This window comes from Ascidiella aspersa, chromosome 6 (genome assembly GCF_963924565.1).
Source record: "Ascidiella aspersa chromosome 6, kaAscAspe10.2, whole genome shotgun sequence".
Taxonomy (NCBI): Eukaryota; Metazoa; Chordata; class Ascidiacea; order Phlebobranchia; family Ascidiidae; genus Ascidiella; species Ascidiella aspersa.
In genome coordinates, this window is record NC_139452.1 from 11,667,348 (window position 1) to 11,693,338 (window position 25,991).

The 25,991-nt window shown below is 37.9% G+C and overlaps 2 protein-coding genes and 1 pseudogene across 3 annotated transcripts; all 3 read right to left on the reverse strand.

Moving 5' to 3' along the window:
- Positions 1–887: 887 nt before the first annotated feature.
- On the reverse strand, positions 888–10,970 carry LOC146139866 (uncharacterized). Its single transcript, XM_083392540.1, has 16 exons — positions 10,671–10,970; positions 10,058–10,219; positions 8,941–9,517; positions 7,584–8,274; positions 6,885–7,076; positions 6,465–6,569; positions 6,126–6,320; positions 5,722–5,803; positions 5,486–5,495; positions 4,774–4,811; positions 3,972–4,025; positions 3,544–3,631; positions 3,059–3,179; positions 2,865–2,925; positions 2,218–2,392; positions 888–1,862 (listed from the first exon to the last, which is right to left on the reverse strand). The coding sequence occupies exons 1-16, from the start codon at positions 10,717–10,719 to the stop codon at positions 1,166–1,168; spliced, it is 3,297 nt and encodes a 1,098-aa protein (XP_083248666.1). The 5' UTR covers positions 10,720–10,970; the 3' UTR covers positions 888–1,165.
- On the reverse strand, positions 5,150–5,248 carry LOC146139867 (U6 spliceosomal RNA; annotated as a pseudogene).
- Positions 10,971–12,695: 1,725 nt separating the features above from the next.
- LOC146139868 (thyroglobulin-like) lies at positions 12,696–22,658 on the reverse strand. Of its 2 annotated transcripts, XM_083392155.1 has the most exons (10): positions 22,533–22,658; positions 22,104–22,316; positions 21,022–21,243; positions 20,462–20,680; positions 19,369–19,602; positions 18,072–18,296; positions 17,098–17,322; positions 14,631–14,861; positions 14,060–14,284; positions 12,696–12,833 (listed from the first exon to the last, which is right to left on the reverse strand). In XM_083392155.1, the coding sequence occupies exons 1-10, from the start codon at positions 22,597–22,599 to the stop codon at positions 12,781–12,783; spliced, it is 1,914 nt and encodes a 637-aa protein (XP_083248281.1). In that variant the 5' UTR covers positions 22,600–22,658; the 3' UTR covers positions 12,696–12,780. The 2 variants fall into 2 exon arrangements, with proteins under 2 accessions (XP_083248281.1, XP_083248282.1); XM_083392156.1 differs by lacking the exons at positions 22,104–22,316; positions 22,533–22,658 and adding an exon at positions 21,850–22,062.
- Between the last annotated feature and the right edge of the window lie 3,333 nt (positions 22,659–25,991).

A 25,991-nucleotide genomic window follows, 5' to 3' on the forward strand; every position in this document is an offset into this window, starting at 1 on the left:
ATCATGATTTATCCTTACGAAAAACAATAGGTTTTTATTGCTGTGTATTTTACGGTAAATCGCAATTCGCTTTCTCGTCAGGCACTTTACAGCAACATAAATTTTATCGACAACTCTGAAGGACCCTGTATAATTTTCTTGTAACTTTAATTGACATATTAATAGTCGATAAGTTTAAGGAAAAATTCAAATAGTTGGGAAATAGTTGCCTTTTTTATTGTCATAGCCGTTGAACCATCTTTTCTATTAGTATTCCTTCATTCTGGCTGTATTTTAAAACAATTCATAAAAAAACATTTTGATTGCTTGCCTAGAGGATAGGTGGGACTTCGTCTGCTGGGAATGCTTTTGGATGACAGTCGCCTTGCATTCATGAGAAGACTAAAAATAAGTTTTTCTGGTATATATTTGTTTATCCAACGTTTAAAAATAAACAAATACATACCAGAGAAACTTATTTTTAGTATACTATGCCTGGTAGCAGCAGCATATTTATTCGTAAGAATGTCACCGACCGACTGTACTGCCATGTGGTGCTTTTTCATCTACGTGTCATTCACACTGAATGACGGAACCGAATCGCACCAGTAATCCAAATTGGTGTCGGAGTAAGTGTCTTTAGCGGGAGATCCTCGTAGTCGCACACCCGCATTCGTTCATACTCACGAAGAGACTTTCTACCACCAGTTATTCGCTGCCAAGCGCGGGGTATGACTTGTGCCATAATATTTAATTTAAATGAATGCAGTACGATGATAAAATTGGTTGTGAAATGTTCTATGCGCGCCTGTGACATACATCGGTGTATGAGGCCACCCCCTTATACATTATGCTATGTAAAAGGCATATGCACATAATAAACACGTAATAATAACGTATACACATAATAAACTTTCAACAACTAACGTGAAAGACTTAATTTTTTTTAAGTGTGTTGATGTAGTTTATTCTTACATATTTATTAGCATACTTCCAGCAAAGTAGTTGTATACGTTTATACACGAGGCATGAAAAGGGTAGGTACAATAACTCTTGAAATGCCGCCAAATTAAAACAACAAAAGTCTAGCGGAGTGCAGTTGATTAAAATTCGAAGTTCCGCAACCAACGTCTGTATCCAGAGATCTCCAAAGAGTGTCGCAAATATCATTGGAGGTTAAGGCCTCCTAATTGTAGTTTGACTTCCGTTCGGTTCCCAACGGAAGCGTGAGGCTTCTCTGCCGCCATGCACCCATGAGAAAGTCACCGGCAGACTGCCCTTTTGTGTTGTGGACTTCTATCAGCGCGTTGTCCGCACTCAACGCACCCAAATCACCGCTTATTTTGCCTAGCGCTGATCCAGAATTTAAACCGGCGTCGTGGTAGCTGTATGTTTCTAGTAGGGGATCATCGTCGTTGTGCTGCAGAACTTCTTTTCCGTTGGTTTCTTCGATGCGTTGAGTCGGGTAAAAAGCGTTCGTTTGCTCGCTAATGTTGCAAATTTCAGCTGTATCTTCTATCATAGCGTTCTGTTTCTCGAAAGAGTTTGGGGAGTGAGCATCTTCAGTTTCACCATAGGCTTTGGATACTGTCGACTCGGTTTCAAATTTCAGTTTACCTTTTTCTTGAGAGCGCTGGTCACCAACGCCTACCTGCGGTTTATCCCTTGTCAGGTCATGGATGGACCTCTGGTAGGCTATCGTCTGTCGTAGGCTGTAGTCCAGGTTAATTGAATGACAGCTAAGGCGTTTTGCTGTGGCCTTGCTCATATGTTTTCTGCCCAGCTCTCTGAGGAAGCTGTAGAAGATATCCGGATCGCTGTCCAGCGACAGCAATCGGTTTTTGTCGCTGCCGATGCTGTGAATTTCGTCTCGAACGTCTTCCCTGAATCACATATAAATGAATATAACCGAAATTCGATTTGTAAAAAAATTGTACCGTCATTATTGGGTATAAGCGTCACACATGGAATTCAAAGATATTTATGCTCTAATTTATTAGTAACTTTTTTATCTCGACACATTCTCAGGATTTAGGCTGTAGACATTTACAATGAACTTACTGGCAATCGATAAAATTGCGCGGAATTAAGGATGAAAGGAATAAAGAAGAAATGAATCGGACATTTTAAATATAACCGTAGCTTTGCATATGTCTATACTACTAGGTTTTGTTAGCGGACGTTCTTGAAACAACTTTTTAACTGCAATAGAACAAAAATACATCGAATCAATCTTACTCGTAAATCTCAAAGAGTGACTTATCATCTTCAATTTTTTCTTCACATCTCCCGGCGCTTGATCTCTGGTCCGCATCTTCTATCACCTGAAGGATATAGCTCATCCTGTACGGCCACTGATCCGTCAAGATTACCCATCGTACGAGTTCCTCGGCAAATTTCTGGCTTCTAATACCTATTTTATTAATAGGTTAAGCAGGCGATTTTGAATATCCGAAAACGCACATCATTTTAACGAAAACATATTGTAGATTGATTTCAAGCTAAAACCAAAACGTTACTTCGATGTTAAAAGTGTGGCAAGCCATATTTGTATGCTTTAAACAATGCGACCGGCAGTAAGTATTTTTGCATATTAGCATATACATTCAAATTATTTTCAAAGCACAAATATTAATAACAAATTATTCATGAGGCCTTAAAATAATTTTGGTCCTTATCTACTAACACAGAGATAAATAACAGTAAAAATCTTAATATAGAGCAATAAGCAAATGTTGTTTGATTACTTTTTCTCAAATGAATAATATTAATCCAATTGACTTCGTACGTATTGAATTTGCATTTTGACTATTCATGCACCTATTTAAATAATCAGTTAGCAAATCCTAACACTTATACTAAAACTAACCGGTAAGGTTACATACTTGTAGGTCTTTGTTTGGAATCCGGGTATGTTTTGCTACGAAACAAATTCTTCTTTATTTCCTAAACATATTAAACGTCGTATAAACATACCAACCTATGCTAACCACCAACCACTGTATAAACTAAGTCATTAATTTTCAATATTATTACTTCATTTCATGCTATAAAACATTACATGATCCTGATCACTTACCTCTCTCTCCTTACAATCAATGATGACGGTTGTCAGTGAAAGTACGTTAAAAATCCTCTTAATGTTTCGTGGGTTTCCATGAAGATGCTTTCGGATTGAAGGTTCGTTTTTCAGAAACACACTACAGATAACGAAAAGCGGCTTGAATTTTAATAAAAAGCTAGTCGGCATTTTTGTGAGCTTCAGTCGGGAATTTAGACTTAAAGACAGAGAGCGTGTTGATAAACATGTAGCTTCGCGAATTTAACCAGTTAAAAAACTGGGAAAGGAAGAGTTTTTGTCTGCACGACATACATTCTGAGTAAAGGCACTTTCCCGAGCATTGTTATATAGGTCACACAATGCTGTCAGTATAAATTTGAATACTAATGCTCGACGTAATTTAGGAAAAAAATATACCATTATTATAAGTAACTGATAGACAACACAGCAATAACATTAGTTGTGCGATGGATTATTATATACTCAATAATTGCCTTACGAACCGGCAAGCGTACAAAAATCTCTCTTTGCTCAAAGGAACGATGTTTGCCGGAGGTTGTTGCTTGATCGTTGGCCGGATATCTCTAGACTCTGAATAGTTAAACTTAATACCTTTATCGAGTTTTGGGTAAATAAACATGTTTTTACTCTATACGCCAAGTACGGATCTGGCAAGTATAGGCTATTCGGCAAGTATAGGCTATTCGGCAAGTATAGGCTTTTCATAGTTTGGACGTTGTAACCATTTAGGCATTACTAATTTACAGCAGTCCGTAAAGCCCTCATAAGATTAGGTGTTAACATTTTTTTAAACACCGTTAAGCATGTTTGGCTTTGTTCAACTTTTGCATTTGTTCTTTTACAATACTGGTGTCTCAGTTTACCTTAATGTGAAAGGCATGAATAGATAATATTAAACGATAATACTTACTCAGTATTGGAACAGAGTCTGTTACGTCGTCGTCTATGTTCATAAATTTGCTAGCTGTAAAATAACACATTAAATCGTTATTAACAACGAAATAAAGCAATAAACTACCCGAAAATATTATAAATTTAAGTGTATTAAATTACAATTTTGTCATTAGGAGGTAACGTTTGCGGTACTTTTACCACTTGCAAAATAATTTATAAAACTTTAGGGATGTCAGTTTCGCAGATTTAACACGATTTTTATGCCTTTCAAAAGCAATATTTTCAGAAAAATTATTTTTCATTTTTTAAACTTTAGAATGTTGCGATTACCACCTATCAACACCATGCATTTTTTACTTGCTTTAAAAATACAAACTTTTACTTAGAGCAAAACGTAAATGATGGGCATTTGATTTCTAAAGGACCTCGCAAAATGTGTAATAAAAGTGTAAACCTTTACGGTCATTTCCTTCTGCTTTATTCAAAGATTTCCACTAAAAAGTATACATCAAGGCTTTTGCAATTGGAATTGACATATAGTTTTAATTTTACTACCGGTATCCTTCACAAAATATACTAGTGTTGTAAACATGTAACTTCAAAATGATATATAAGCCCATGTAATTTTGCCCTTAACGACTAGAGTCCAAGTCAAGTAGTTTTGAAAAAGTGACTGGGGTGCAGTTAAGTTAAATCATTAAAAACAATACATAGAAAGGTTTTTAACCTGTTTTTAGAGTCGTTACCTAGATTTCCAATCAATGAAAACGCTATAATCAGAAAAGCAGTGTACAAAGACAAATAAATGCATTTCTTACCGGGCAGATATATGGAAGGGTTGCGTGTACTGTTGTTGCTGTTATTGTTATTGTTATTGTTATTGTTGTTGCTGTTGCTGTTGCTGTTGTTGTTGCTGTTGCTGTTGCTGTTGCTGTTGTTGTTGTTGTTGTTGTTGTTGTTGTTGCTGTTACTGTTTCTGCTGCTGCTAGCACCATTAGGGTTAAAACCCGTGTCTTGTGACGGATTTCTCTGTGCAATGGGTTGTTGTACGACTGCGGAATATTAAATAATATAAACATATAGTTTTCTATAATAAGAACTGTTTTAATGTATGTTTCTATGTTAAAACTTTATTATAAATTCAGAATTATATATAGAAGTATAATACATGTTTTACATAATTATTTTATATGTTTTAATAAGGAACGCTACACGATTTTGCGTGTCATCCTTGCGCAGGGGCCATTCTAATCTTCTCAATTTTAGTATATCTACTGCCCCTTTTTTTTGGACTGGATGTTTTACCTCTCCCCTGACCGTGTGATGCATGTTTAACCATCGGTGTCCTTTGTATCAAGGGTTCTGTTTGAGATCCATTTGTGTCACCTCCCAACTTCGAAAGGTGAATGTCGTCCACGTTTCCACTTTTTGAAGTATCTACAAGACGTCCATCAGCGCCCACTGAGCCATCTGTGCTGGTTAAGTTGTGGTTATCTGCTGCAGCAATAAAAAAAGAAAAATATACGTCACTTTTGCCACTCTTTAAAAGTAATCCACGTTTAATTCGTTGGCTTTTTTGCTTTGGTTTTGTATTAAAATTATTTGTGTTTATTCATTTTAAATTATTATATAATATTGTTTGCCAGATTTTAAAGCTGAAATTAATTTTGACATGGAATTTTTACACAGTTTATTTAATAAGTTTGAATAAGGTGTTATGGACACAACATATGATGCTATTTGTTAACAAAATGGGTCATCCTTACTTTGTTTTACTTTAACACGTCGAGTTTTGGAAAGGTCTGCTTGATCCACAAGACCAACAATGAACTGCTGCTTCTTGTCGCACTACATGGCGAATATACTTTTTTAAAAGTTAATAGGTTACACTTATTCTACAATTACTGTTTAAACTTAAATAAAATAGCCTCGTAGCAAAGTGCCAATATATTTTTTAAGAAGCGTATTTTTTAGCAACCACAATAACTATGAAATACTGTAGTCCAATTAAAAAAACAGTGGTCCTGGGCCAGTTGAAAAAATTACCCTCTAGAAAAACGTAATATTGGTCTTTTGCGTGTAATTTCGGCATAGATTAAAAATCATCCCAATAACAAAACATTTTTACCGACATTTGCTAAACTATGTATATTCGACTTCCTTAGAATACCTCTGGCAGACAGAACGGCAGGTTTATTATCTTCTTGAGGTACTCGTGTCCGTTGACGTTGTCTTCCAAAAGGGAGGAACTCATCCCGTCTTCGATGCATTTCACGGCGATCCTCGAATCCACCGCGATCATACAAACAAAGGGAGATGAGGGATCACTGAGGAGAATCGAGACCGCTTCCAACACCGACTTTACCTGCGTTAAAATATCTCCATTGCATGATGTTTTTTACCAATGACTTTTGCGTAGGCTGTAGTTTTATATTGGGCAAACATGTTTTGTTAGAGTAAGAACTGTAAGTTTTATTATGATTATATTGCCGTGAATCATTATTGTCACCTTATCCAGGGGTATTCTATCCAGATCGTCGATAGTGATTGCCACTTTGTATTCCCTTTGATGCGAAAATTCAGCGCAGTGGATCATCTTTGTGATCACGTCAACCTGGCCGGGTAAAACATAACTTAAAAGAAAAAACGCCAATCCTCTCGTGTGCCTCATTCGAATAACTTTAAGTGGGGAAATGTCAGAAATGCATATAAGACATTTAAGGTCTAGATGTAATCCATTCACTAATTGTTTACGAACTTCTTCATTAACAGTATAGCAAAAGAAAAGCCTAGAAAAGCCTGCTGTATTACACATGCTTTGTCATTTTTATGTAAGAACTTATACAATTACAATCACTTCATACGGAAGGAGCACAAATACCTAATCGTTGTTGGGCTATATCTTGGTAAGAACTTAAACAGCACTTACCTCATACTTAATCTTGTCCATAATGCCGAGTTCACTTGCCATTTGGCCCTTAGTTCCCTGCAGTACGTTGCTAATGCGAGATGTCTGCGAATGGGATATCGCCCACACAAACTGCAAGGCTGCGTAGAGAAACGTCAATGTTGCTGGCAGCCACGCCAGCAGCTGAAGGACGATTGAAATCGCGCCAGATTGCTAAAAAGATAAATATGATTCCCATGAATACATGACATAGTACCGGGGACCTATGTTAAGTTTAGGCGATTTTGCATAAAACGTTCACATATAAAATTGGTATGTCTTACTCACGCGCTTTAAAACAAGTAGAAGTCTTTTTTATTTTTTGGTATAGTCTTTGTAAATAAAATTGAAATCCTGCTCTTTTTAAAGGCTATATTTGTATGCATAAAAAATTTAACCACAACCACCAATTCATATAAATATACACAAATAGAACCATTTTATGGCACGTCAATGAGCTCATAAATTGTAATAGTTACAATCATGCGAAGATTAATCTTATAACAAGTATAAGAAATATATATTGTTGTGCACAAACAAATCCCTAAATATCAATAACCTGCAATTGACTACTTTCCAATGTAACGCAATGCCACGCGGGTTCATTAGGTCGCAAAATCAAGTGTATACGGTAATTTCTCTCTAACCGGCAGAAGTTCCACCCAGGCATTGGAAACCTACCATGCTGGCATTGGTGGCGAGAGGCACCGCAACCAGAGAAATCGCAACGATAAACAGCGCAAGGTAGAGCACCGGAACTTTCAAGGCTGTCTTGGGATGCCGTTTAAAGAGGGTACAGAACCCGTCGGGCTCCACGTAGCGATCCTCAGATTCCAACACTCCGCCGTTAACGCGGCTTTCTTGTTGCGGACCTATCGGCAAAAGCGCCATATGCTGGGTTGCATCTCGGAATGTGCGTGCCCTGGTTATGTGCGCGAAAGGGTCGTCGAGCTGGACTGCCACGTTCTCTTTGGAGAGGTGGGCCGCGGCGCCGCGCGCCATATAGCCACACGTATACTCGACCGCCCACCAGTTCTCGAAGTCGGCGCCGGCGCAAAGGTTTCGGTTCATCCTGTTCCTCATAAACCAATCCTTGTAGCTCTCGACCCGGCTCACGACGCCCAAGTCACGCAGAAGCTCGTTCAGTGACGCGTCATTGCGTGGATCGCGCCTCAGCTTAAGGAACACACAGCACCTCCGGTCGTCTGCCGCCAGGTCACGTGACACGGTCTCGACGTCGAGGAGCCTGAAGAGCCGTGACGTCATGAAGCCGAATTCGGCCTCGATTGCGTCGGCGAGATTGGTGACGATGCCGGCCCACAGGTTGTCGCTGCCCGCGTAGGCCCAAGCGTTGAAGTGCGCGAATATGTACCTGGACGGTTAATATTTATTTGTATAAGATAATTTAAAACCGTTAACTTAATGATGACCCTGACTAACATCTCAATTACAACAGAATCGTTACGATACTTCGTATCGTTCGTCTGATCAATATTCACCCCCCTCCTTTGTTTTTAGTTACAACACCCGAACCTCTCATAAATGGCGTCACTCGGAAGCCTTGGGGTATCTGACCAATCTATCCGGGCCATCAGGGTCTACAGCGCCAAAGAAAAAAGAAGGTGAGAGAGAAGTCGATACTGACACGGAGTAAGGTCAAAATGAGATTCAAAATATATGGCGCTCCGAATAGCAGCACTTATAAAGGAAAACTTGAAACGCCCAAACCGCAAACTGCCGGTAATATTGAATCGCCAGTTTAAAATAACGAACTTTTTTTACCACAATGTCTGACCTATTTTAACAATACAACAAGCTTAAGTCAGCTTAAATATTGACTTTCGCTATTGGTAGATAAACTACGCCGATAGTTTTATCTCTCTTCGAAAGAGGTTTAAAAGTTTGTTTTTCAACACCTAATCAATCGAGGGCGATCTACTTCAAGCCACTTAAATTTGTTCATATTGTCACTCTTGGGTATAGGTTGATAACAAATAGGAAACAGCATCGCGAAACCCCTATCCCACTCTCGTCTTACCTTTTCGGCCTGGACTCGGTGTTTCTCGCCTTTCTGTCACTTGTCGGTTCGTTTCCGTTTAGTTTTGCATCGTCGAATTCCATCTCGACCTCACAGTCGTCTCCGCGCACAATCGCCCTTTCCATACTGTCCACGGGCAGCTTAGCAAAGGCCGCAATGCAAAGAAGTTTGACGGAGGGCCAGGTTGCCGTGCCTCCGCGTCGAAACCAGAAAATCGCCGCCAACAATATTAGCGTCAAGCCTACCGAGATGGCAAGGGCTGTAATGGAAAGTACCTGGCGCAAACTTAGGCCTGTGCTGCCTTCAACAGCAGCTGTAGTCGCTGCAGGCTTGCTTGTAGCTGTTTCGTTAGCATCAGTAGGTGATCCGATGCCGGTCTCGTTCACATGTGGACTCTGAGTATGGTCTAGGCTTTGGTAAATCGCGGGTATGTTCATCACGATAGCAGCGCCTATCACGAGGGCTGCGACGACCAAGGTTAGGGCAACAGCGATGTGATTGCAGCCTTTCGCCGATTTTTCTTTTGTCTCCGTCCACAGCGATCGGTCGCCCTGCTGCTGATATCTCTGCAAAATATCTGCGAAAAAAGTTGCTTGGTAACAAAAGTGCACTCTTTTGATGAAGTAAGTTGAACTTTGAATGGTAATGGTAACAATATTGGCTGCATGCATTTAACAAATTATAAATATCGTCCTTTGTGGAAAGCTGCGCAACAACGTTCAGTTTCTTCAAGTGTCAAAAATAACATTTATTTTGATTACTAAATCTTTAATAGCAATACATATATGCTGGACTTTACGAGATAAGTGCTAGTAAAACATCAATTTCTGTACTATAGCTTTTTAAATATATCTTTTGATAAATCGCATTTCAACCGTGGCGAGGTATTGGTTTATACGTTATTACATACTTCCGCTTGTTTACATTCCAATCAGGTAACGAATGGACTAACATCTTACAAAATGCAAATTTATTTGGCATGGCCTCTGGACATAAATTGCTTCTAATACCGATTCAAGTCCAATACTGCATTCTGGAATATTATCAATATAGCCAAAATCCGTTTAATGTGCAATTCATATAAATTGTCTGTTTCGATGGCCAAACAACGACTTACTGCAAACGTGCTTGATAAGAAACGATTTGCCGCTTCCCCATCTTGCAAATACCCCGATGGTAACTGGTGTTTTCACATGGACGACCGTCTCGGCAAGGGCTTTTGCGTAAACCGTGTGACCCAGGTAATCCACTCCGGTATCGTTGTCGTTTAAGATGAACCCTTTGGGCAAAATCCAGCACTTTGTAAACCACAACTCAGTACCCAATAGATAAAATAAGTTAAACTGGATCTATAATTTACTAAAAAGAAAACTTTTTAAAAGCAAAGTGATAAAGTTGTTAATATAGCCACTTATTGAAAACCAGGATTTTGGTTTGTTAAAGGAACCAATGCGTTTTTCAAATAAAAAAATGCAAATCAATTCGCAGATTCGTAAATCTTGAGTCCCCTATGTGTTATAATTTTTATAAAGAAAATAACCCCATGAAAAAGTTCATTTATTACACCCTACAAACCGAACAATCGCTTTTCGTCAAACCTTACTACCTTATATAAGTGGTTTTAAATTTTGTTTGTGCGAACTCCTGCATCACCTAACTTTATATAAAACTTAGTAGCACGAGAATAATCTTTCAGTAAAAAGTACAATAATAATTAAAATCCAACAAACCTTTTGGTCGAATCGACTTCTTTATCACAGACGTGTTTTTCCGAATCATTTTTAAATCTTTGGACAAGGCAGTGGGGCACTAACTCAAACTAATATCCTTAATTACCACACTAGTTTCACGAATTTCAATCGATCATGTTTTGTGAAGCGGTCGTGCAGTTGACGTGGCTTCACACATTCCTCAAGAGATGTTGTTCAGGTAATTTTGAGAGATCAGTCTACCCACATTTGCATACAGTCGTCTTCATCGTAAACATTTTTTTGCGTTGGAACACTTTAAGAATTTTTGACCAAAGTTAAACTTCCACTATAGACTTGCCTTATTACCACATATAGGCGAAACCCTGCCATTACTTAACCTAGAAACACACACACAACACATCACTCGATATCTTTTATCAATGTTTACTTTTTCCCAAGCCTTAACTAAATTCACTTAAATTCTTGCAAAAACATCTTCTTTCGTGTAATTGGCGTTGTGTACAACGTATTGTTCTCATTCGCGAAGAAAATACTGGCATTTTTTACAAAATAGTAATAGTCGTTGAGAAAAGCAGCAAAAAAGTAGTCGTTAAGAAAAGTTGTGTGCTGTAAATGTAGGAATTCCTTTAGGCAACACGTCTCAGAGTAACATTTAACGTAGCCTACCTTCCGTCAACTGACTTCGATAAGTCAAAATGCCGTAGGCGTGCTTTTGACCTCCTTAATTGAAGCTTGGCAACTCGACAATTTTCTAAAGACATTTACCAGTCTAGTGATATCCAAAACATGTTTCCCATTCTGCAAAATAAGCCGAGTTTCACTGTGCTATATAAAGCTCTCAAACAAATTCTGTTTACCTAGTCTTCTACTAATGTCAACAAACTAACAGGTTTACGATTAGATTTCGTAAATAATGTGGTATACGTAATACAGGAACGCGCCAGAGATAGTACTTCTGCAAGGAAAAACTTTCTATCGCTGTTTGTTCTCCGCAAATATAAAGCTCGCCAATGAACAGTTATTCAAAAAAAGCACACCAATATTATGAGCTGTACAAAAATTGTTTATTTGTTTTGCCGGATCCTTGTGGGCTATGACTTATTATATTCTTATAAAAACTTCGCGCCAGTATACTGTCGAAGTTTAGTTTATCTTGATGCATTTCAGTTCGGAATGTCAAACAATAATAGATTAAAACCGATATGTATTGCCAATTGCTATAGTATCGCTACAAGCCGGGTTCTTGGGTGATGGAGCTGCTATCTAACGAAGTTCGTGGCAATTTTATCAACCTAAAAGGAGCTTTAACATGTCATAAACCAAGCATCTATTGTCTTGTTACATTGTCAAAGATGGACTATAAATCACGATTCAAAATATATTTATTAAAACGTTATCGCCAAAAAGTGGTTTGGAGGGTTTTTGTAACACATCAAAGGCCATATAGCAAGTATAGGGACGAGGCGAGAATGTAATTATTGGAAAAGCGTCGGGCCAGAATGGACACATTCAGGGAAAACAAAAATGTTCGGGGCTAGTTATCAGTGTTTTGTAATTTGAATGTCTTCCTTGGAAACCTTAAATCCTACAATTAGCCTGTCTAACGGTTTGACTTTGATATTCCCATTTTGAGATATCAAAAGGATTTTTTTTTTTGCATTTCCCAGACATGACATATATTTTCATTATTGATAGACTAATTTCTAAAAATATATAACTAGACTATATTGGCATAAAACAACCAGAAATGACAATGTTGGTACAATGTTTAAACTGAATGTGTAAAATAAGAATAAACCTCATCGCCCTTTCATGTAAATGACGACAATGGCTTTAAATTGGAGCAATATTCTTTAGACTGAAATAATATTGGTCTAAAAATATTATTAGTACAGTGTTGCAGCAACACTATGGTGGTTAATTGCTTCGCTAACCTTTAATAAACGACCGAGCGATTAAAGCCTTAAAAAATATTACATTGTTGCCTCTACTGCTGCTCAACTAAGTGCACACATGAGTAATAAATCATTACAAAATCCTTAAAACTTGGTTGTATTTATGATGACAGTATATTGCTAAATATGTTATGAAAAGAGATTTTTGATGTTGCTTTTCGTTTATGAAACATTCATGAGGCTTCTTGGGCGGCTGCATCTGTTAGATCGTCACTTATTGTTGGCTCTAAAATTAAAGCAGAACATTAAAAATTCCAGTGTTGTTATTTGGCAAACTTTTTTTTGGGGGGACAAATTAGTTAAAACGCCATTTGCCAAACTCACTCTTATGTACATGTGGAACACACTAAAGCAGGGGCGGGCAACGTGCGGCCCGCGGGCCGCATGCGGCCTTTTGCCATTTTTTGTGCGGCCCTTCGCCTTCTTCCAGATATTATTCCCTAAATAAGGGTATTTTGTGTGCACCAATGTGGAACTTTTGCTCAATCAGTTTCCTGTTTAAAAGTGCAATGTAACCCATAGGCTACACCGCTACACTAATGCAGTTGTTGAACTCGAATGGGAAGCATTTATATTACAAAACAATCTTTATTGATAAAATTTTACTTGCGTCACGTTGGTATGATAAAGAATTGTTTTGCAACAATTACACTTGTCTGCTACGACTTTTGCCGCGCTTATTGACTGAGATGTTACGTTTAACAGCTGGTTTTGAATTATTGCTGTTAAATAGTTTGCCTATATGCACATCTGGCCTGGAACCAAACATTGACAAGTTGGTTCAAAATATCCAGCATCAGCCTTCTCACTAACTTCTATTTGAACATCCACATGTGTGTCTGCTGTGATATTTCATATTCGCTTGTACTTGTGTTTTTCTAGTAAAAGCTGAAAATATCAATTAGTGTTTATTTAATGCGCGGCCCTCCTGTAAGCATTAAATTTCCTAACTGGTCCTTGTGTTAAAAAGGTTGCCCGCCCCTGCACTAAAGGTATAGTTTACAAAAGAACACACTAAAGGTAAACTTACATCCATATGACATAATTTATGTAGTAAATAGGGCAAAGTTAAGAAAAGTAAAACTTGTTAAAGATTTTTCTAAATCAAAAGGCCGAACAATGATTTAAGGAGTTTAATTTTATCTTTAATTGTTTGTTATTTATATAAACGAATTGCATCAACAACAAAAAACTTTTAAGATGGTAATTGCCATATCGGATCGCCATTTCTGGATTTTCCATATTAATTTGGTATCAGATCTACGCCAATACGATCCTAGTATCGGACGGGTCATGATATCATCAATTGGCGTCGGGCATTGTATATAATCGGACAACTCTACTTATCACGTGCTATTTTTAATAAATGTCAGGGAAAAAAGCTTTCCCGTATCTCAGATATCATTTCATGCTCGTATAAAACGAAAGAACTTTAGAATCATAGTTTTTTACCGACGTAGGTACGGCAATTGACATTGTAGCCTCGGACTTCGTCCATTTCACTGCCGCGGAGACGACTTCCGGATTCAACATCAACGCACCAACACACGACCGGAGAGTTTTGTGTGCATTGCCTAGGCAAGAAATTGCCGTCTTCCATGCTGCATCTCGGGTAAGCGTCTCTTTTGAGAGCGTCGCCGAATTTGGCGCGCATCCGTAGGCAAGTTGTGTTTAACACTAAACGGTAGAAAGCGACGGTGAATATAATTTTTGAAGGGCTTAAATATAGCAGTATAGATGGCAAAAATAGGTTGGTGTACATATATCTAGCCACGTATCTCACTATTGCTATTATAGTAAAGCATTTATTACTTTAATTAAAGTACAGATTTAAAATCGAAAGAGTAACAACTCAATTTACGTTCCAAATCGTTGAACAACTTTCATCTTACAATGTAGTTTTGTTATAAAACCATGCGCTTTGTTTAGGTATGATTTTAATTCTAAAGGATAAAGGGATCGAAAATAAGTTTTCCTACAGTTTATCTTCATACAAACATCTGCAACAACACTGCTGACTTACGTATTACATTCGTGCAGTCGTTCTCAAAGCCTGTGTCTTCATTCATGATCGTCCCGGCAATCTGCTCCCCAGTAATGACGTTAACGCACCAGCACTGGTGATACCAAAGCGAAACGCACTGCTTCGGCCTGTAGTTTCCGGTTAAACTATCACAATCCGGTGGCTCCGAGTCGGCGAGATAGATATTTTGCGATTCGCGCACCTCGCGTAAACACTTTGTGCTGTAGGGTGCTGAAAATAAACGCTTGATACATTTTAAGTAAGTTATATTTTTTGCTAACAGCTTGAACCGTAAATAGACATGCGTAATTGTGTGTATTGAAATCGAAATTAGTTACTTTAAATTGCTGTTTCATATAGAGCAGTGGTTCTCAAAGGGAGCCAGTTGGCTCACTTTGGGGGGAATTGTAAATTTTGGGGAGGAAATTTGGAGGAAAAGTGGATAAAAATGGCTCACTTTTTAGTATTTCATAATTATAACACATAACTAACTGCTCAAAGTTTAAATGGGAACGTCTATTACTATACGACAGTAGCCTTATGTGAAGACAATATGCTGCTTTAACTGTGTTAAACCAACGTCATATTAGGCTCTTACAATATCTATTGTTTCGTCACAGTAAGCAAAGTTCACTAGCATGTCTGTTTTTTATTACTGTTTGTTCGTTTGTTTTAGCATGGTTGTAAAAGCATGCCCAGATCCAGTATATATTTTAAATTCTGCAAAATGCCAAAGCAAATGCTCAAGAGCGACTTTTTCCAAATCATTTATTTAAGAAACATGAGGTTGGATCCACAAGATTGTGCTAAGTTAGGGTTACCATATTTTCGTGGCCTAAAATCCGGACACTCTTTAGTGCACACTAGCAGTTTTTCAAAAATGAGGTATGAACACATTGTCTGTCAATATGACGTCGCACTGGCAATGCTTTGCCTATCCATTGTATGCCGGAGCGGATTTTTGAACATAGTGTAGTGAATTCACTAGACTATTGGGTCATATCATCTCTGATTTGACCTCTGGTTATCTCTAGGCTATAGGGTTACTATTATTTAATACTGCGCAATCCATAACAAATTTACCTCAGTTGCATGATAAACCAACTTTAGAATATTACCAAAGTACTTCACCGCCATTGTTTTTTTTTTTGTGAAAGAAGGATAAACACGAAACTAAACACAAACAGAAAAGAAATGTTGAAGTGCAATACACGAATGCAAGTTCCCATTAAGCATTAAACAAAACGACAATTTCCTTGGTATTCTCATTTGGTCTGTAACAGACTTCTTGTTGCGCTATTTTTCTACTGCTTTAAAAATTTTTTAAGTGAACCTACGCTCTTATCGTTTCAGACATGTTCTAAATTTTGCAATATCGACCAAGATATAAGGCCTTCAGCTACTAGCCCAGCTCAACTCATCCATGTATCCCAAATAGAGCGCTGTGTTGTCGTTTTTGACGTAACAATGAAATAATTACCCGCAACGCAACAAACAATTTAAAAAAATTCCGGACATTTAAGCATATTTTGGCATTTCCCCCCGGACGCAGTTTGAACACTAAAATTCCGGGCATGTTGGGGAAATCCGGACGTATGGCAACCCTATTCTAAGTATGCCAAATTAACCGTTGTATAGGGCAAACACTTCTTCCCTTTCCGACTACATATTAAGTTTAATGTGGTTTTAGTGCCATTAGAGATCTTTTACCAAAAAAAGGAACACTTTGCATTTGCCAACGCGGTGATCTTCGGGAAAAACTTTATTTTTTGCTCAATTTTCATTGTTTTTTTGCTTTAAACATGAAGCTCATGGTTCACATTAACATTGAATAATGCTTTGTACCCTACTTTTGTAATGTTCACTGTTATCTCTGAGATGAATCAGAAAACGCACCTTGCGCATCATATGCATATACTGTGGAATTTTGGCAATATTCCTTTTGGGATTTTTTGGGGAGGAATTAAAATTGTTTAAGTCTTTAAGGGAGGAATACAAAAAACACTTTGAGAACCATTGATATAGAGCATTCCCTCCAAATCATGGACACGTTAAATGTTGTTTAAGAAACAATTCATATAGTCGAGTTAAGCTCTACATTTGACCAAAGTTTCAGTTTAAGCTCCAGCAGTTGACGAACGTAGAAGGCATAAAACACAAAAACTTGATTTTCCTGGACGTAAACTACATATGCTCAAAATGTTTTGGTGTGTGTCGGAGTTTAAAAAAGTTCAACATCCGACACAAAATATCACGGTTTTATTGACGTTTGAGAACAACGGTAGTGAAACAACATCGCCGTAATTGCACCATACTCAAATTCGAATCCCACATTAGCAATCTATAACTTGCACTTAGGCAACCGTTTTCTGGATTCAGTTGATTTTGACAAAACTCAACTATGCATGAATACGATTATTCAACTAAATGTCAGAAATCCAAAAACTCACATGGAGTCTGGATTTACCTGCACCGAAATTGTCGCAGTCGTTTGGGAATTCCCAGCTGGGGCCGCTTCGGCTTTCCGGGAACTCCTGGCGGTATTCGTCGACGCACCAGCACTCGTCGGTTCGCGCGTCGCACTGTTTGCGGCTGTACGTATCCGTCGCCGCATCGCAGTTCGGCATGCGACCGACAGCTTGTTTGGAATCAATACTGGGTCGCCCGAAAAAGTGGCACCCCGGATCGGGCACTGAAAAGGTGTTTGGGTAAAATTAAACGTTAGCATTTTATATGTAGCAAATAAGCCAACGACGGATAATGTTAGCAACTCTAGGTTGCCAAGAAAATTGATTTTGCCGTGATTATCATGTGACATTACTATTGTAAAACTATGAATTGCCATATAAAAATAAACAAACATGTTTCATGTTTGCTCAGTTAAAAAAAACATATTTTTTTGATGAAAATAAACATCGTTATTAACTAGAAAAACAACCCTTGAAAACAAATTCCTAACCAACCAATAGATAGTCAATGATGTTGTCTGCTAACAACCCTTGTAACCTAGCAGGGTGTTGCAAAGATTGTCCCGAAATTTAGGATACTAAGAAGCTGGTTTGCTTTCATATTTGTCGCCTTAATCGGTTATCGTGGTCCCTCTAAAAGCACAAATTATTTTACATCTCTACTTAATATTGCACTTGAAGATATCGAAGAAGTTTAATCATAAAGTAAAAACCTCTGACCAGCAATGAGCAAAGAAGCGCCAGTTTTCGGAACTTACTCCTAATTATCTTTTCGATTTGGTGGTAGGTAGCTGCACCGCCTATACTAACGTGTTGTAAACCCTGAAATTTTTCTGCGGGTAGGCCTACCATAAATAAAGTAAATAATTTTTTTTGGGGGGTGGTGGGTCTTGTAAACCTCGGACAGGACTGAATTCAAAATTCTACGCGTTGGCATAAACAAAATTATCAATAAATATAGGAATACGCTTACAAGTTCGCGTTTGACATTCGTAACCAGGATCAAAGCGTAGAGCAGGGCTGACTTTTCGGAAAGGAAGTTCCCTGCCAGTGTCAACGTCCACACACCAACAGAAGTCGGCGTCAAAGTCGCACTGACCAGGCGAGAACGATCCAGTGACAGGGTCGCAGCTGGGAACGTAGGTGTTGTTACTTCGTATATGTTCCTCCCTCTGTCGCTGACAAGGTGTTTCAACTACTACAAATGCAATTAAACAAGTTATTTTAAAATGACTTAAGTCAAAGTCAAGTCATTTGTAAAACAACTTAAGTCAAAGTCAAGTCTATTTGAATAAATAACCCAGTCCAAGTTATCAGTTGCGCAAGAAAAGTCCCAGTCAACTCATAATTAGAGCAAGTCAACTTCAAGTCACATCCTTGTCATCAAAATAATAAGATAAACTATTATAATTTTTAAACTAGTACGATTATGAACAATAACTGAACTATAAAATAAGAAAAACGCAAGCGATCTGTTTTATGTGCAAAAATTTGAATAAATAGAAAAAAATACTTAAAGAAAACACTTAATTTCAACCCAAGTTATTTGCCAGACTTAAGTCAAGTCAAGTGATTTGTACGAAAGACACAAGTCAAGTCAAGTCATTTTGACTAAATGACTTGAGTCATGTCAAGTCATTCGAAAACAGAGACTTAAGTGCACATAAGTCAAGTCACTGACTTGAGTCATTACAACACTGCGAATTAAGTATAAGCCCTCAACGCCTTTTAAAAAATGAGTACCAGCATAACTTAATACAAAAGACAAAAAACAGCATCGTTTTTCAAGTAAATAAACGGTGGTATCAAGCCGGGTATAGCTTAAAAATCAGACGCGAGTGGTACAACGTAAAATGTAACAGTAGGCTATAATTGGATACTAATTCTAGTTTATTTAAACTATAATTATTTTATTACCGGTGCAACACGATAGGCTATATATGTAAAAACTGTTAGGTTTTAAAACTACAGTAAATATACAGGGTAATTAACCTCGGTAACGCCGGTTATTTTCCTTTTTGTTTTAATTATAAACACTGAAAGCTAAACTATTCCTAACATCGCAATATCTATGACATAATCGGTTGTCATGAAGCTTTAAAATATTTAACTTCGTATCATATATTTAATCAAACTAAAGTATATACTAAAATGACGATGTAGAACTTCGAGCATATTCGAGCTACACTGAAAACTCGAACACCTGAGAAATTTGTCACAATTTAACGGCCGCCTTGCGAATTTAAGAGGCAGTTTGAGCTGCCCCTCACCTTCATAAGTTGTGCAGTTGGTAGCGTAGCCAAACGTGGGCCCGCTGCTGCCGGCCAATCGTTTGCCAGTTTCCGGGTCGACGCACCAGCACTCGTCGATGACGTCGTAGCACTGCGTTGAACGGAAATTTCCCGTCGCAGGGTCGCATTCCGGGAGAAAGTAGGCGCTCCGAAATGCTTTCTTCAGAAACGAGTAGAAGGCGTGCAAACGTTCGCATTTGCCGCCGGGCGGAGCTAAAAGCAGGAGTAAGTAATTTTACCATGTTTTATACCCAGGGTTCTTGAAGTAGGGCCTGCCGACACCTTTTGTGTACGTGGACTTGTTTTACCGGGTTCATGAGGCCTAATTAAACTGATACTTTATTTTAATTATAACACAAACAATTTTCTAACTATAGAAGGGTAATTAAAAACAAAACTTTTGGAGACTTTTTCTTGAAAGGTTTTAGACTTAATTTAGTTTTACACATTTTAGACCGAATTCCAGAAATTTTTTAAGTTTATTAATTTCTTGACGACACTTTATGACATGCCGACCCTGGTCCAACCAAAAGAAAAATAACGGACCTACGGTAAAAAAATTCAAGAACCCCTGCTTTGCACTACGGTCGTCAAAACAGTCGATGCAGTAAAACCAGGAATGCAACAAATGTATAACATAAATACTCGGACTGAACACAAATAAAAAAATGCAAGAAATGTTTTAATAATGTTTTAATGTTAAATCAAACATAAAGTAATTAAAATAAGTTTAAGAAAATTTTATATAATCCAACTAATTTAGCCGTTAACTAAATACGAATCACTTAATCGAGCATATAAGTCATGACAGATTGAAATACAACTTCATTCCTTTTAAGTTGAAGGAAACGCTTGCTAGGCACTAACGCCATTCTTGTTTTAATACAACGAGTAGAGAGAAATAAGGTCTTTGAAACGTTAAACTATTCCAGAGAGACGCACTTTTGTTCGATAAAAATTGGCCAATCCGAAGGTCCAGCGAAGCTTGCAATGAACGATTTTTAACATTATATTTGTTATACAAAAACTCAGACCGTTAACACGTCACTTTGTCACAAATACTTTCTCGTACGTGGGGCAAACTTGCTGCAGTCGAGATTCGCCCCCATCCGAGTTCTACTGCCCTTGACCCTCCTCCCTGTAACTGAGTCTACGCACCAGCAGGCAGCCTCAAAACCGTAGCACTGCCTGCTGTTAAAGTTGCCAGCTAAGTCGCATTCAGGAGCCCAAGTGTTGGCTGGAAGTGTCATCGCGATTGTGTGCTGGTTCCTCATGCAAAGGCTGTCGGTATCTTATAATAATAACACACGGTTAGCAAACATAAATGAATGAAAATGAGTTTATACCCATAGAAATATATTCTTTGAGAAGCCCATTAGTTTTAACATGTGGTGACATTTGGGTCCCAGAAGTTTGATCGAAGACTTAACCTTTGACGTCGAATCACTTACAGGTGAGATATAGAATAAATTGCAGAAATATTGCAAGCGTTTTTTAAAAAATCTTTCTTCATTTTGAAAATGCTGTTGAACAAAAGTTATTCGAAACGTTTACAAAATACTATTCACTTATGGTCTTTATTATTTATTTTACGTTTAAATACAACCTCGAGTCATTATGAACCAAACTTACAGGTGAAATAGTGACAGTCGACGTTGTAGAACTTGATCGGTTCGGCTCTGCTCTGCGGAATTTCGACGCCCGTTCTCGTACCTACACACCAGCAATGGTCCGAGGTGGTGTTGCACTGCCTGGCAGCGTATTCGCCACTTACCGGGTCACAGTCGGGGCTGTAGGCGTCGTTTGCAAGCTGTCGGTCGCGCCACTCGCGCAGGCACTTGGCATTTGCGTTTCCTGCAAAGAAAGGAGTATAATTCGATGTCTTTGAGCTTGAAACGCGATTTTGTACAGAACACAACGGGCCATGCCAACGTGTTTGATCTAACTTTCATGTTCAAAAAACAGTATGTCATATTTTGAACTATACGTCGCACTGTTGCTTGCTAAAGCAAGTGTAATCTGCGGTGAAAGTAAACAAAACGGTCTGGAACGGCTTAAAGGTAAAACAATTGCTGTCGGTGAGTTTTCTGGTAAACAAATGTTATTTTTCACCAGAATATGACCCTTTTTTCAGGTCATTGTGCCCCTTATGTGTATCTAAACTCAGTTACATATTTTAGTTCATTATGTGCACTATACCTAACGATAACCTCAGGTTTATTTTACGTTGCGTTAAAACTTTTTTGTTTCACCGCTGATGGTGTTTGAAAAAATACATTTGTGTCTGCAATTTACTTAAATTTGGCCCACCGAAATATATACACCTGTATTTGTGAAACAAAATATTAATAAATGAAAATATAGCAATATTATAACAAAACATTTTATCACTCTATAAGGTGGAAACTTTGTTTGAAGGCTTATTTTGATAACTATACAATACTTAGTCAAAATAAATACCTTTTCCAAATGCGAATTCTCTCAGGTAGTACAGCATAGAACGGAGTGAAAAATACTTTTGTCTTGTTTACAAAAAAACATTTCTACGAGAAACTCTAAAATCATAGAGTTTGTATATTGGTAAATCAAAAATCTTGGTGGGACCACGATTAAATAACTATAACACAAACGAACCTAAAATTGTTTTAAATCGACACATATTTCACCGCATGTTACAATACCTGCAGATTAGTGAATTATTAAACAAGCCCCACCGTTAAGAGTCCTAAAACAGTTGACGTTTCCCTCTTTGTGGTAAGCGGTAGAAACAGATTTTCCTGTTTTCCAATTCACGCACCAGCAGAGTTGACCGGTGACGTCACATTGTTCAGGAGTGTAGGAAACTTCGTACAGTCCGGCGCAGGTAACATTTCTTTCATGGTTCGAATCTCTTTCTTTCCAGCACGGGAACTGTTTCGGGGACTCTCCTGAACAGCAAGGTATAAACTACTGTAAGTACATCAAATGTAGCCCATTTTCTTAAACACAGGTTAAGCTATAGTTTATCGTTCAAGCCAAGTTTTATGCAAAGTTGGTTAACGCCAACTTAAAATAATTCAAATTTATTTTTAAACGAAAAATAGAGTATATTTTTTTTTCTATGAGCAACTGCTATTAAGAAAATATAATAATGACAAACCTACCAACCGCTTCTGCAAGACTTTTGTCGCACAACAAGCAAACAACTACGAAACATAAAGAAGCTCTCATGGTGAGTTTGTGCGAAGCAGTCTTCTCCGTCTAAAACAATCTCGGCAACGACAGTCACACAACGGTCGCAAGCCCGTTATATAAAATCTAAGACCAAGCCAAATTTTCATCCTCAAGTCATTTGGTCGCAGTGGAAAACGCAAAGAAAGCAACAGGCCCAATTTTATCGATAGTGGTCAGCAAACCATGTATTGCTTCCTAATAGGTTCCGGAAGTAATGGTGTTGCACAAAATGAGTTATCGTTTGTTGTATGTTGTTTTAGCCTTTTTGTTTCTATGCGTTTTCACTCACTTAACTTTTCTTGCCTCTTCACGCTCCACCTCACCGTTCATCTGTATATACTTTATCTAATCACTTTGCTGTTAACACCTTTTTATCTTTCGTTATTGAAGCCATCATACCTTTTTCGTTACACTTGTAGTTCTGGGAACACTTGATAGAAGTGATGGTCAGGTTTGGGCAAGGCTGGGGTTGGTAGCTTTTAAGATCGTCATTGTTTACGCCCGATTTTAGTCATTGGCCGCTTATATATTACGTCCTTTTATCGTTTTATGATTCCTTATGTAAGGTCGCTTGTTTCGCCTTACATTACAACACTAATATACGTCTCGTGTAGTGCTCGGGCATCCGACAGGCCTTTAAGTAGAGAGTCCTGAAACTTTATTATAACAATGGCACCTGATTTAACTTTTGAGTTGTTCATCAACATTTCTCGCTAGCCAGTTAGTTCGAAAAAGTAACTGGGATTTGTTAGTTGTAACTATGAGGTAGAATTATTCAGTTCTTAATAGTAAACCAAGTTACAAACCCCCCCCCCCCCCTTGCAATTTCAAAATGCGAATGTAAGTATTATTTGTAATATGTATAACTTATAAAGGTTAAAAATATTAGACATTATCTATTAACACCAGTGGCGTATCCAGGGGGTCGGGGGTTCTTAACCCTTTTTCGTAAGTGATATTTTCGTTTTTTTTCGTTTTGGTCACGGTTTAACAAACTGCTAGAAGCGGCGTGCATTACAAGTTATTGAGTGACGCGTCTTAAGCTAATGCGAAACCAAAATCGAGCGCAAATCGCCGTTTTTCGTATTTTGTTTGGTCTAACCGTATACGCCTGATAGTTTTCGTTATTCGCTTAGGTCAGGGGTCGGCAACCTTTTGTATGCAGTATGTGGCATTTTGTGAATAATGTCAAATATTAACAACTCGCATGCAAAACATTATTTTTTTTTCTATATTTGGTTTTGCAATGGAAACCAGGACTGCGCAGTCGGTGAAAAACAACCCGAGTTCGGCCAAATGTGCGATTTTGTCGAGTCCCTAATCTGGGTCCGACTCTACAGCCTGCGTATTTCACCCATTTACGTAACTAAAATAAGATGAATATTCGGCAATCCACTTATAGGAGTCATTAGAAATACAACAAACTGTCATGAACACAATACTGTGACCGCTATTTTTGATTAAACTTCGATACCTAGAAGTGTTAACTATATCTGTTTCGCTTTTAGCTTGGTTTCTTAGTCGCACAAAAACACACGTGCTTACTTTTAACGTTGATTGCCCTGATTTAACGCAATAATCATAACTCCACTTTTAGGGCACGGTTAGTCGTGAACAACAGGTTTAACGCCCACAAAGAGTTATGTTAAATACAACAGTTGAGAAACTAATTTGTTACCCGAACACTGCAGATCGAACTAGGCGCAGTTAATGTTCATCGCTAATATCCGATGTTGGTGTAACATCGGCATTTGTTTAACTGAAGCAGATTCTTAAAAGGAGATATAATGGTGACTGTCGTGCGCGTTTTAAAGTCTTTATTTTTATGTAAAGATAGTTAACGCAAAACTATGCTATTTAAGCATATTTTAAGACCACGTGTTAAGCTTGTAATTTAGCTGAATTGGCACACAGCTCGGAGCAGATTTTGCGCTAATTGCGGCATAATAACACCCTGGATTATGTATGATACTATCACAATTTTTTACACATATTTCACGGTCTTGGTTTATTTTTTCGCCTGAAGTTAACGATTGCACACTGTGGTTTGGCAGCTGGCGCCTTGCAGGATTGTCCACGACGTACGTGTTCGTTTTGCGTCTAAACATTCGGTTTTGCTGGACGTTATTCAGCTGTTTGTCACTAATTTTTATATGAAGTCTTGCAATCACAATTCTTTGAAGTCATACCGCCGCTGTTTTATGACTTTAAGTTATCTACAAGAACTGACAAACTCGATCTCTTTAAGCAAAGATATAGGCCTTATTAATGTGACCACGTAAAATAAATATACATATGTAGACCTACAAAAAAAGTTCCGTTTCAATAGCAAATATTCATAGTATGAATCTGACTGATAAATTATATGGGCCAAAAATTTATTTTCGGGACATATCTTGTTTTTGCTCCGAATTCTTTTGTGTTTTTTTTGGTTTGTTGCAGACCGTTTTTTGTCCAGAGTTTTACAGGAAAACTATAATTTGGAGAGACTTCAAATGTCCATACAAGATGGAGGCATATATGTAGATGAGCCTTTAAGGGTTTAGAAGTCTATTTACCTAGGGGCCTTCAGCTGGGGGTAGAAATTGGAAACAAAATATAACGTCATCGTAAAATTGGTTTTAGCTCTGTACTCCTAGCTAGCGGTGGCAATATTTCCTAAAAAAAGGATCTGGTTTAAACGACACCGGTTATACCGACTGTCTCGCGTTAATACGCGACAAAGGGGGCACTGTTAAAGCAGCGAACCAGATTCCGCCAAGGGAGTACATTCTGCTTTGGAACGCCAGACACAATTATGTCAATATTTACAGCCGAAACCTAAACATATTCCCTGCCATCGGCTGTTCTATGCAATATGAAAACTGTTCATTATGTTTTTGTAAACCTTTATATATTTTTTTTTTTTTTATCATTAATGCATTAGGCAAACCATAAATAATCAATTCTTTGAAACGTATAACGTCACTCTAAAAAACACGTACTACGGTATGTTATGAATTCTACACTAAAAGCTAACATTGTATAACCTTGTAGCCCTAGAATGATTTAGCTCGTTTTAAGGGAATCGTTGCCCATTCTGTAAGATTTACAAAATTGAACATTGTATGTCATGCGGCCCTTTGTAACAAACTTGCCCATTCTGGTTAGAATGTTTAATTAAGGCAATGAGTGGAAAATGATTTTTAAATGTAAAATCATTTTTTCAAATGTAATATCAGCCTAATAAGTCAATTGTAGTCTTGCGATTTTAGGAAAATTAATTTTTGAAATAAAAAGACTATTTATCAGCGTCGTTCATCCATTATGTCACAGTTGGGCGCACAAGCGTATGACGTGTAGATCGCAGCTGCAGTCTGGGGGAGTAGTTTCTACTTCTCTGTTGCGGA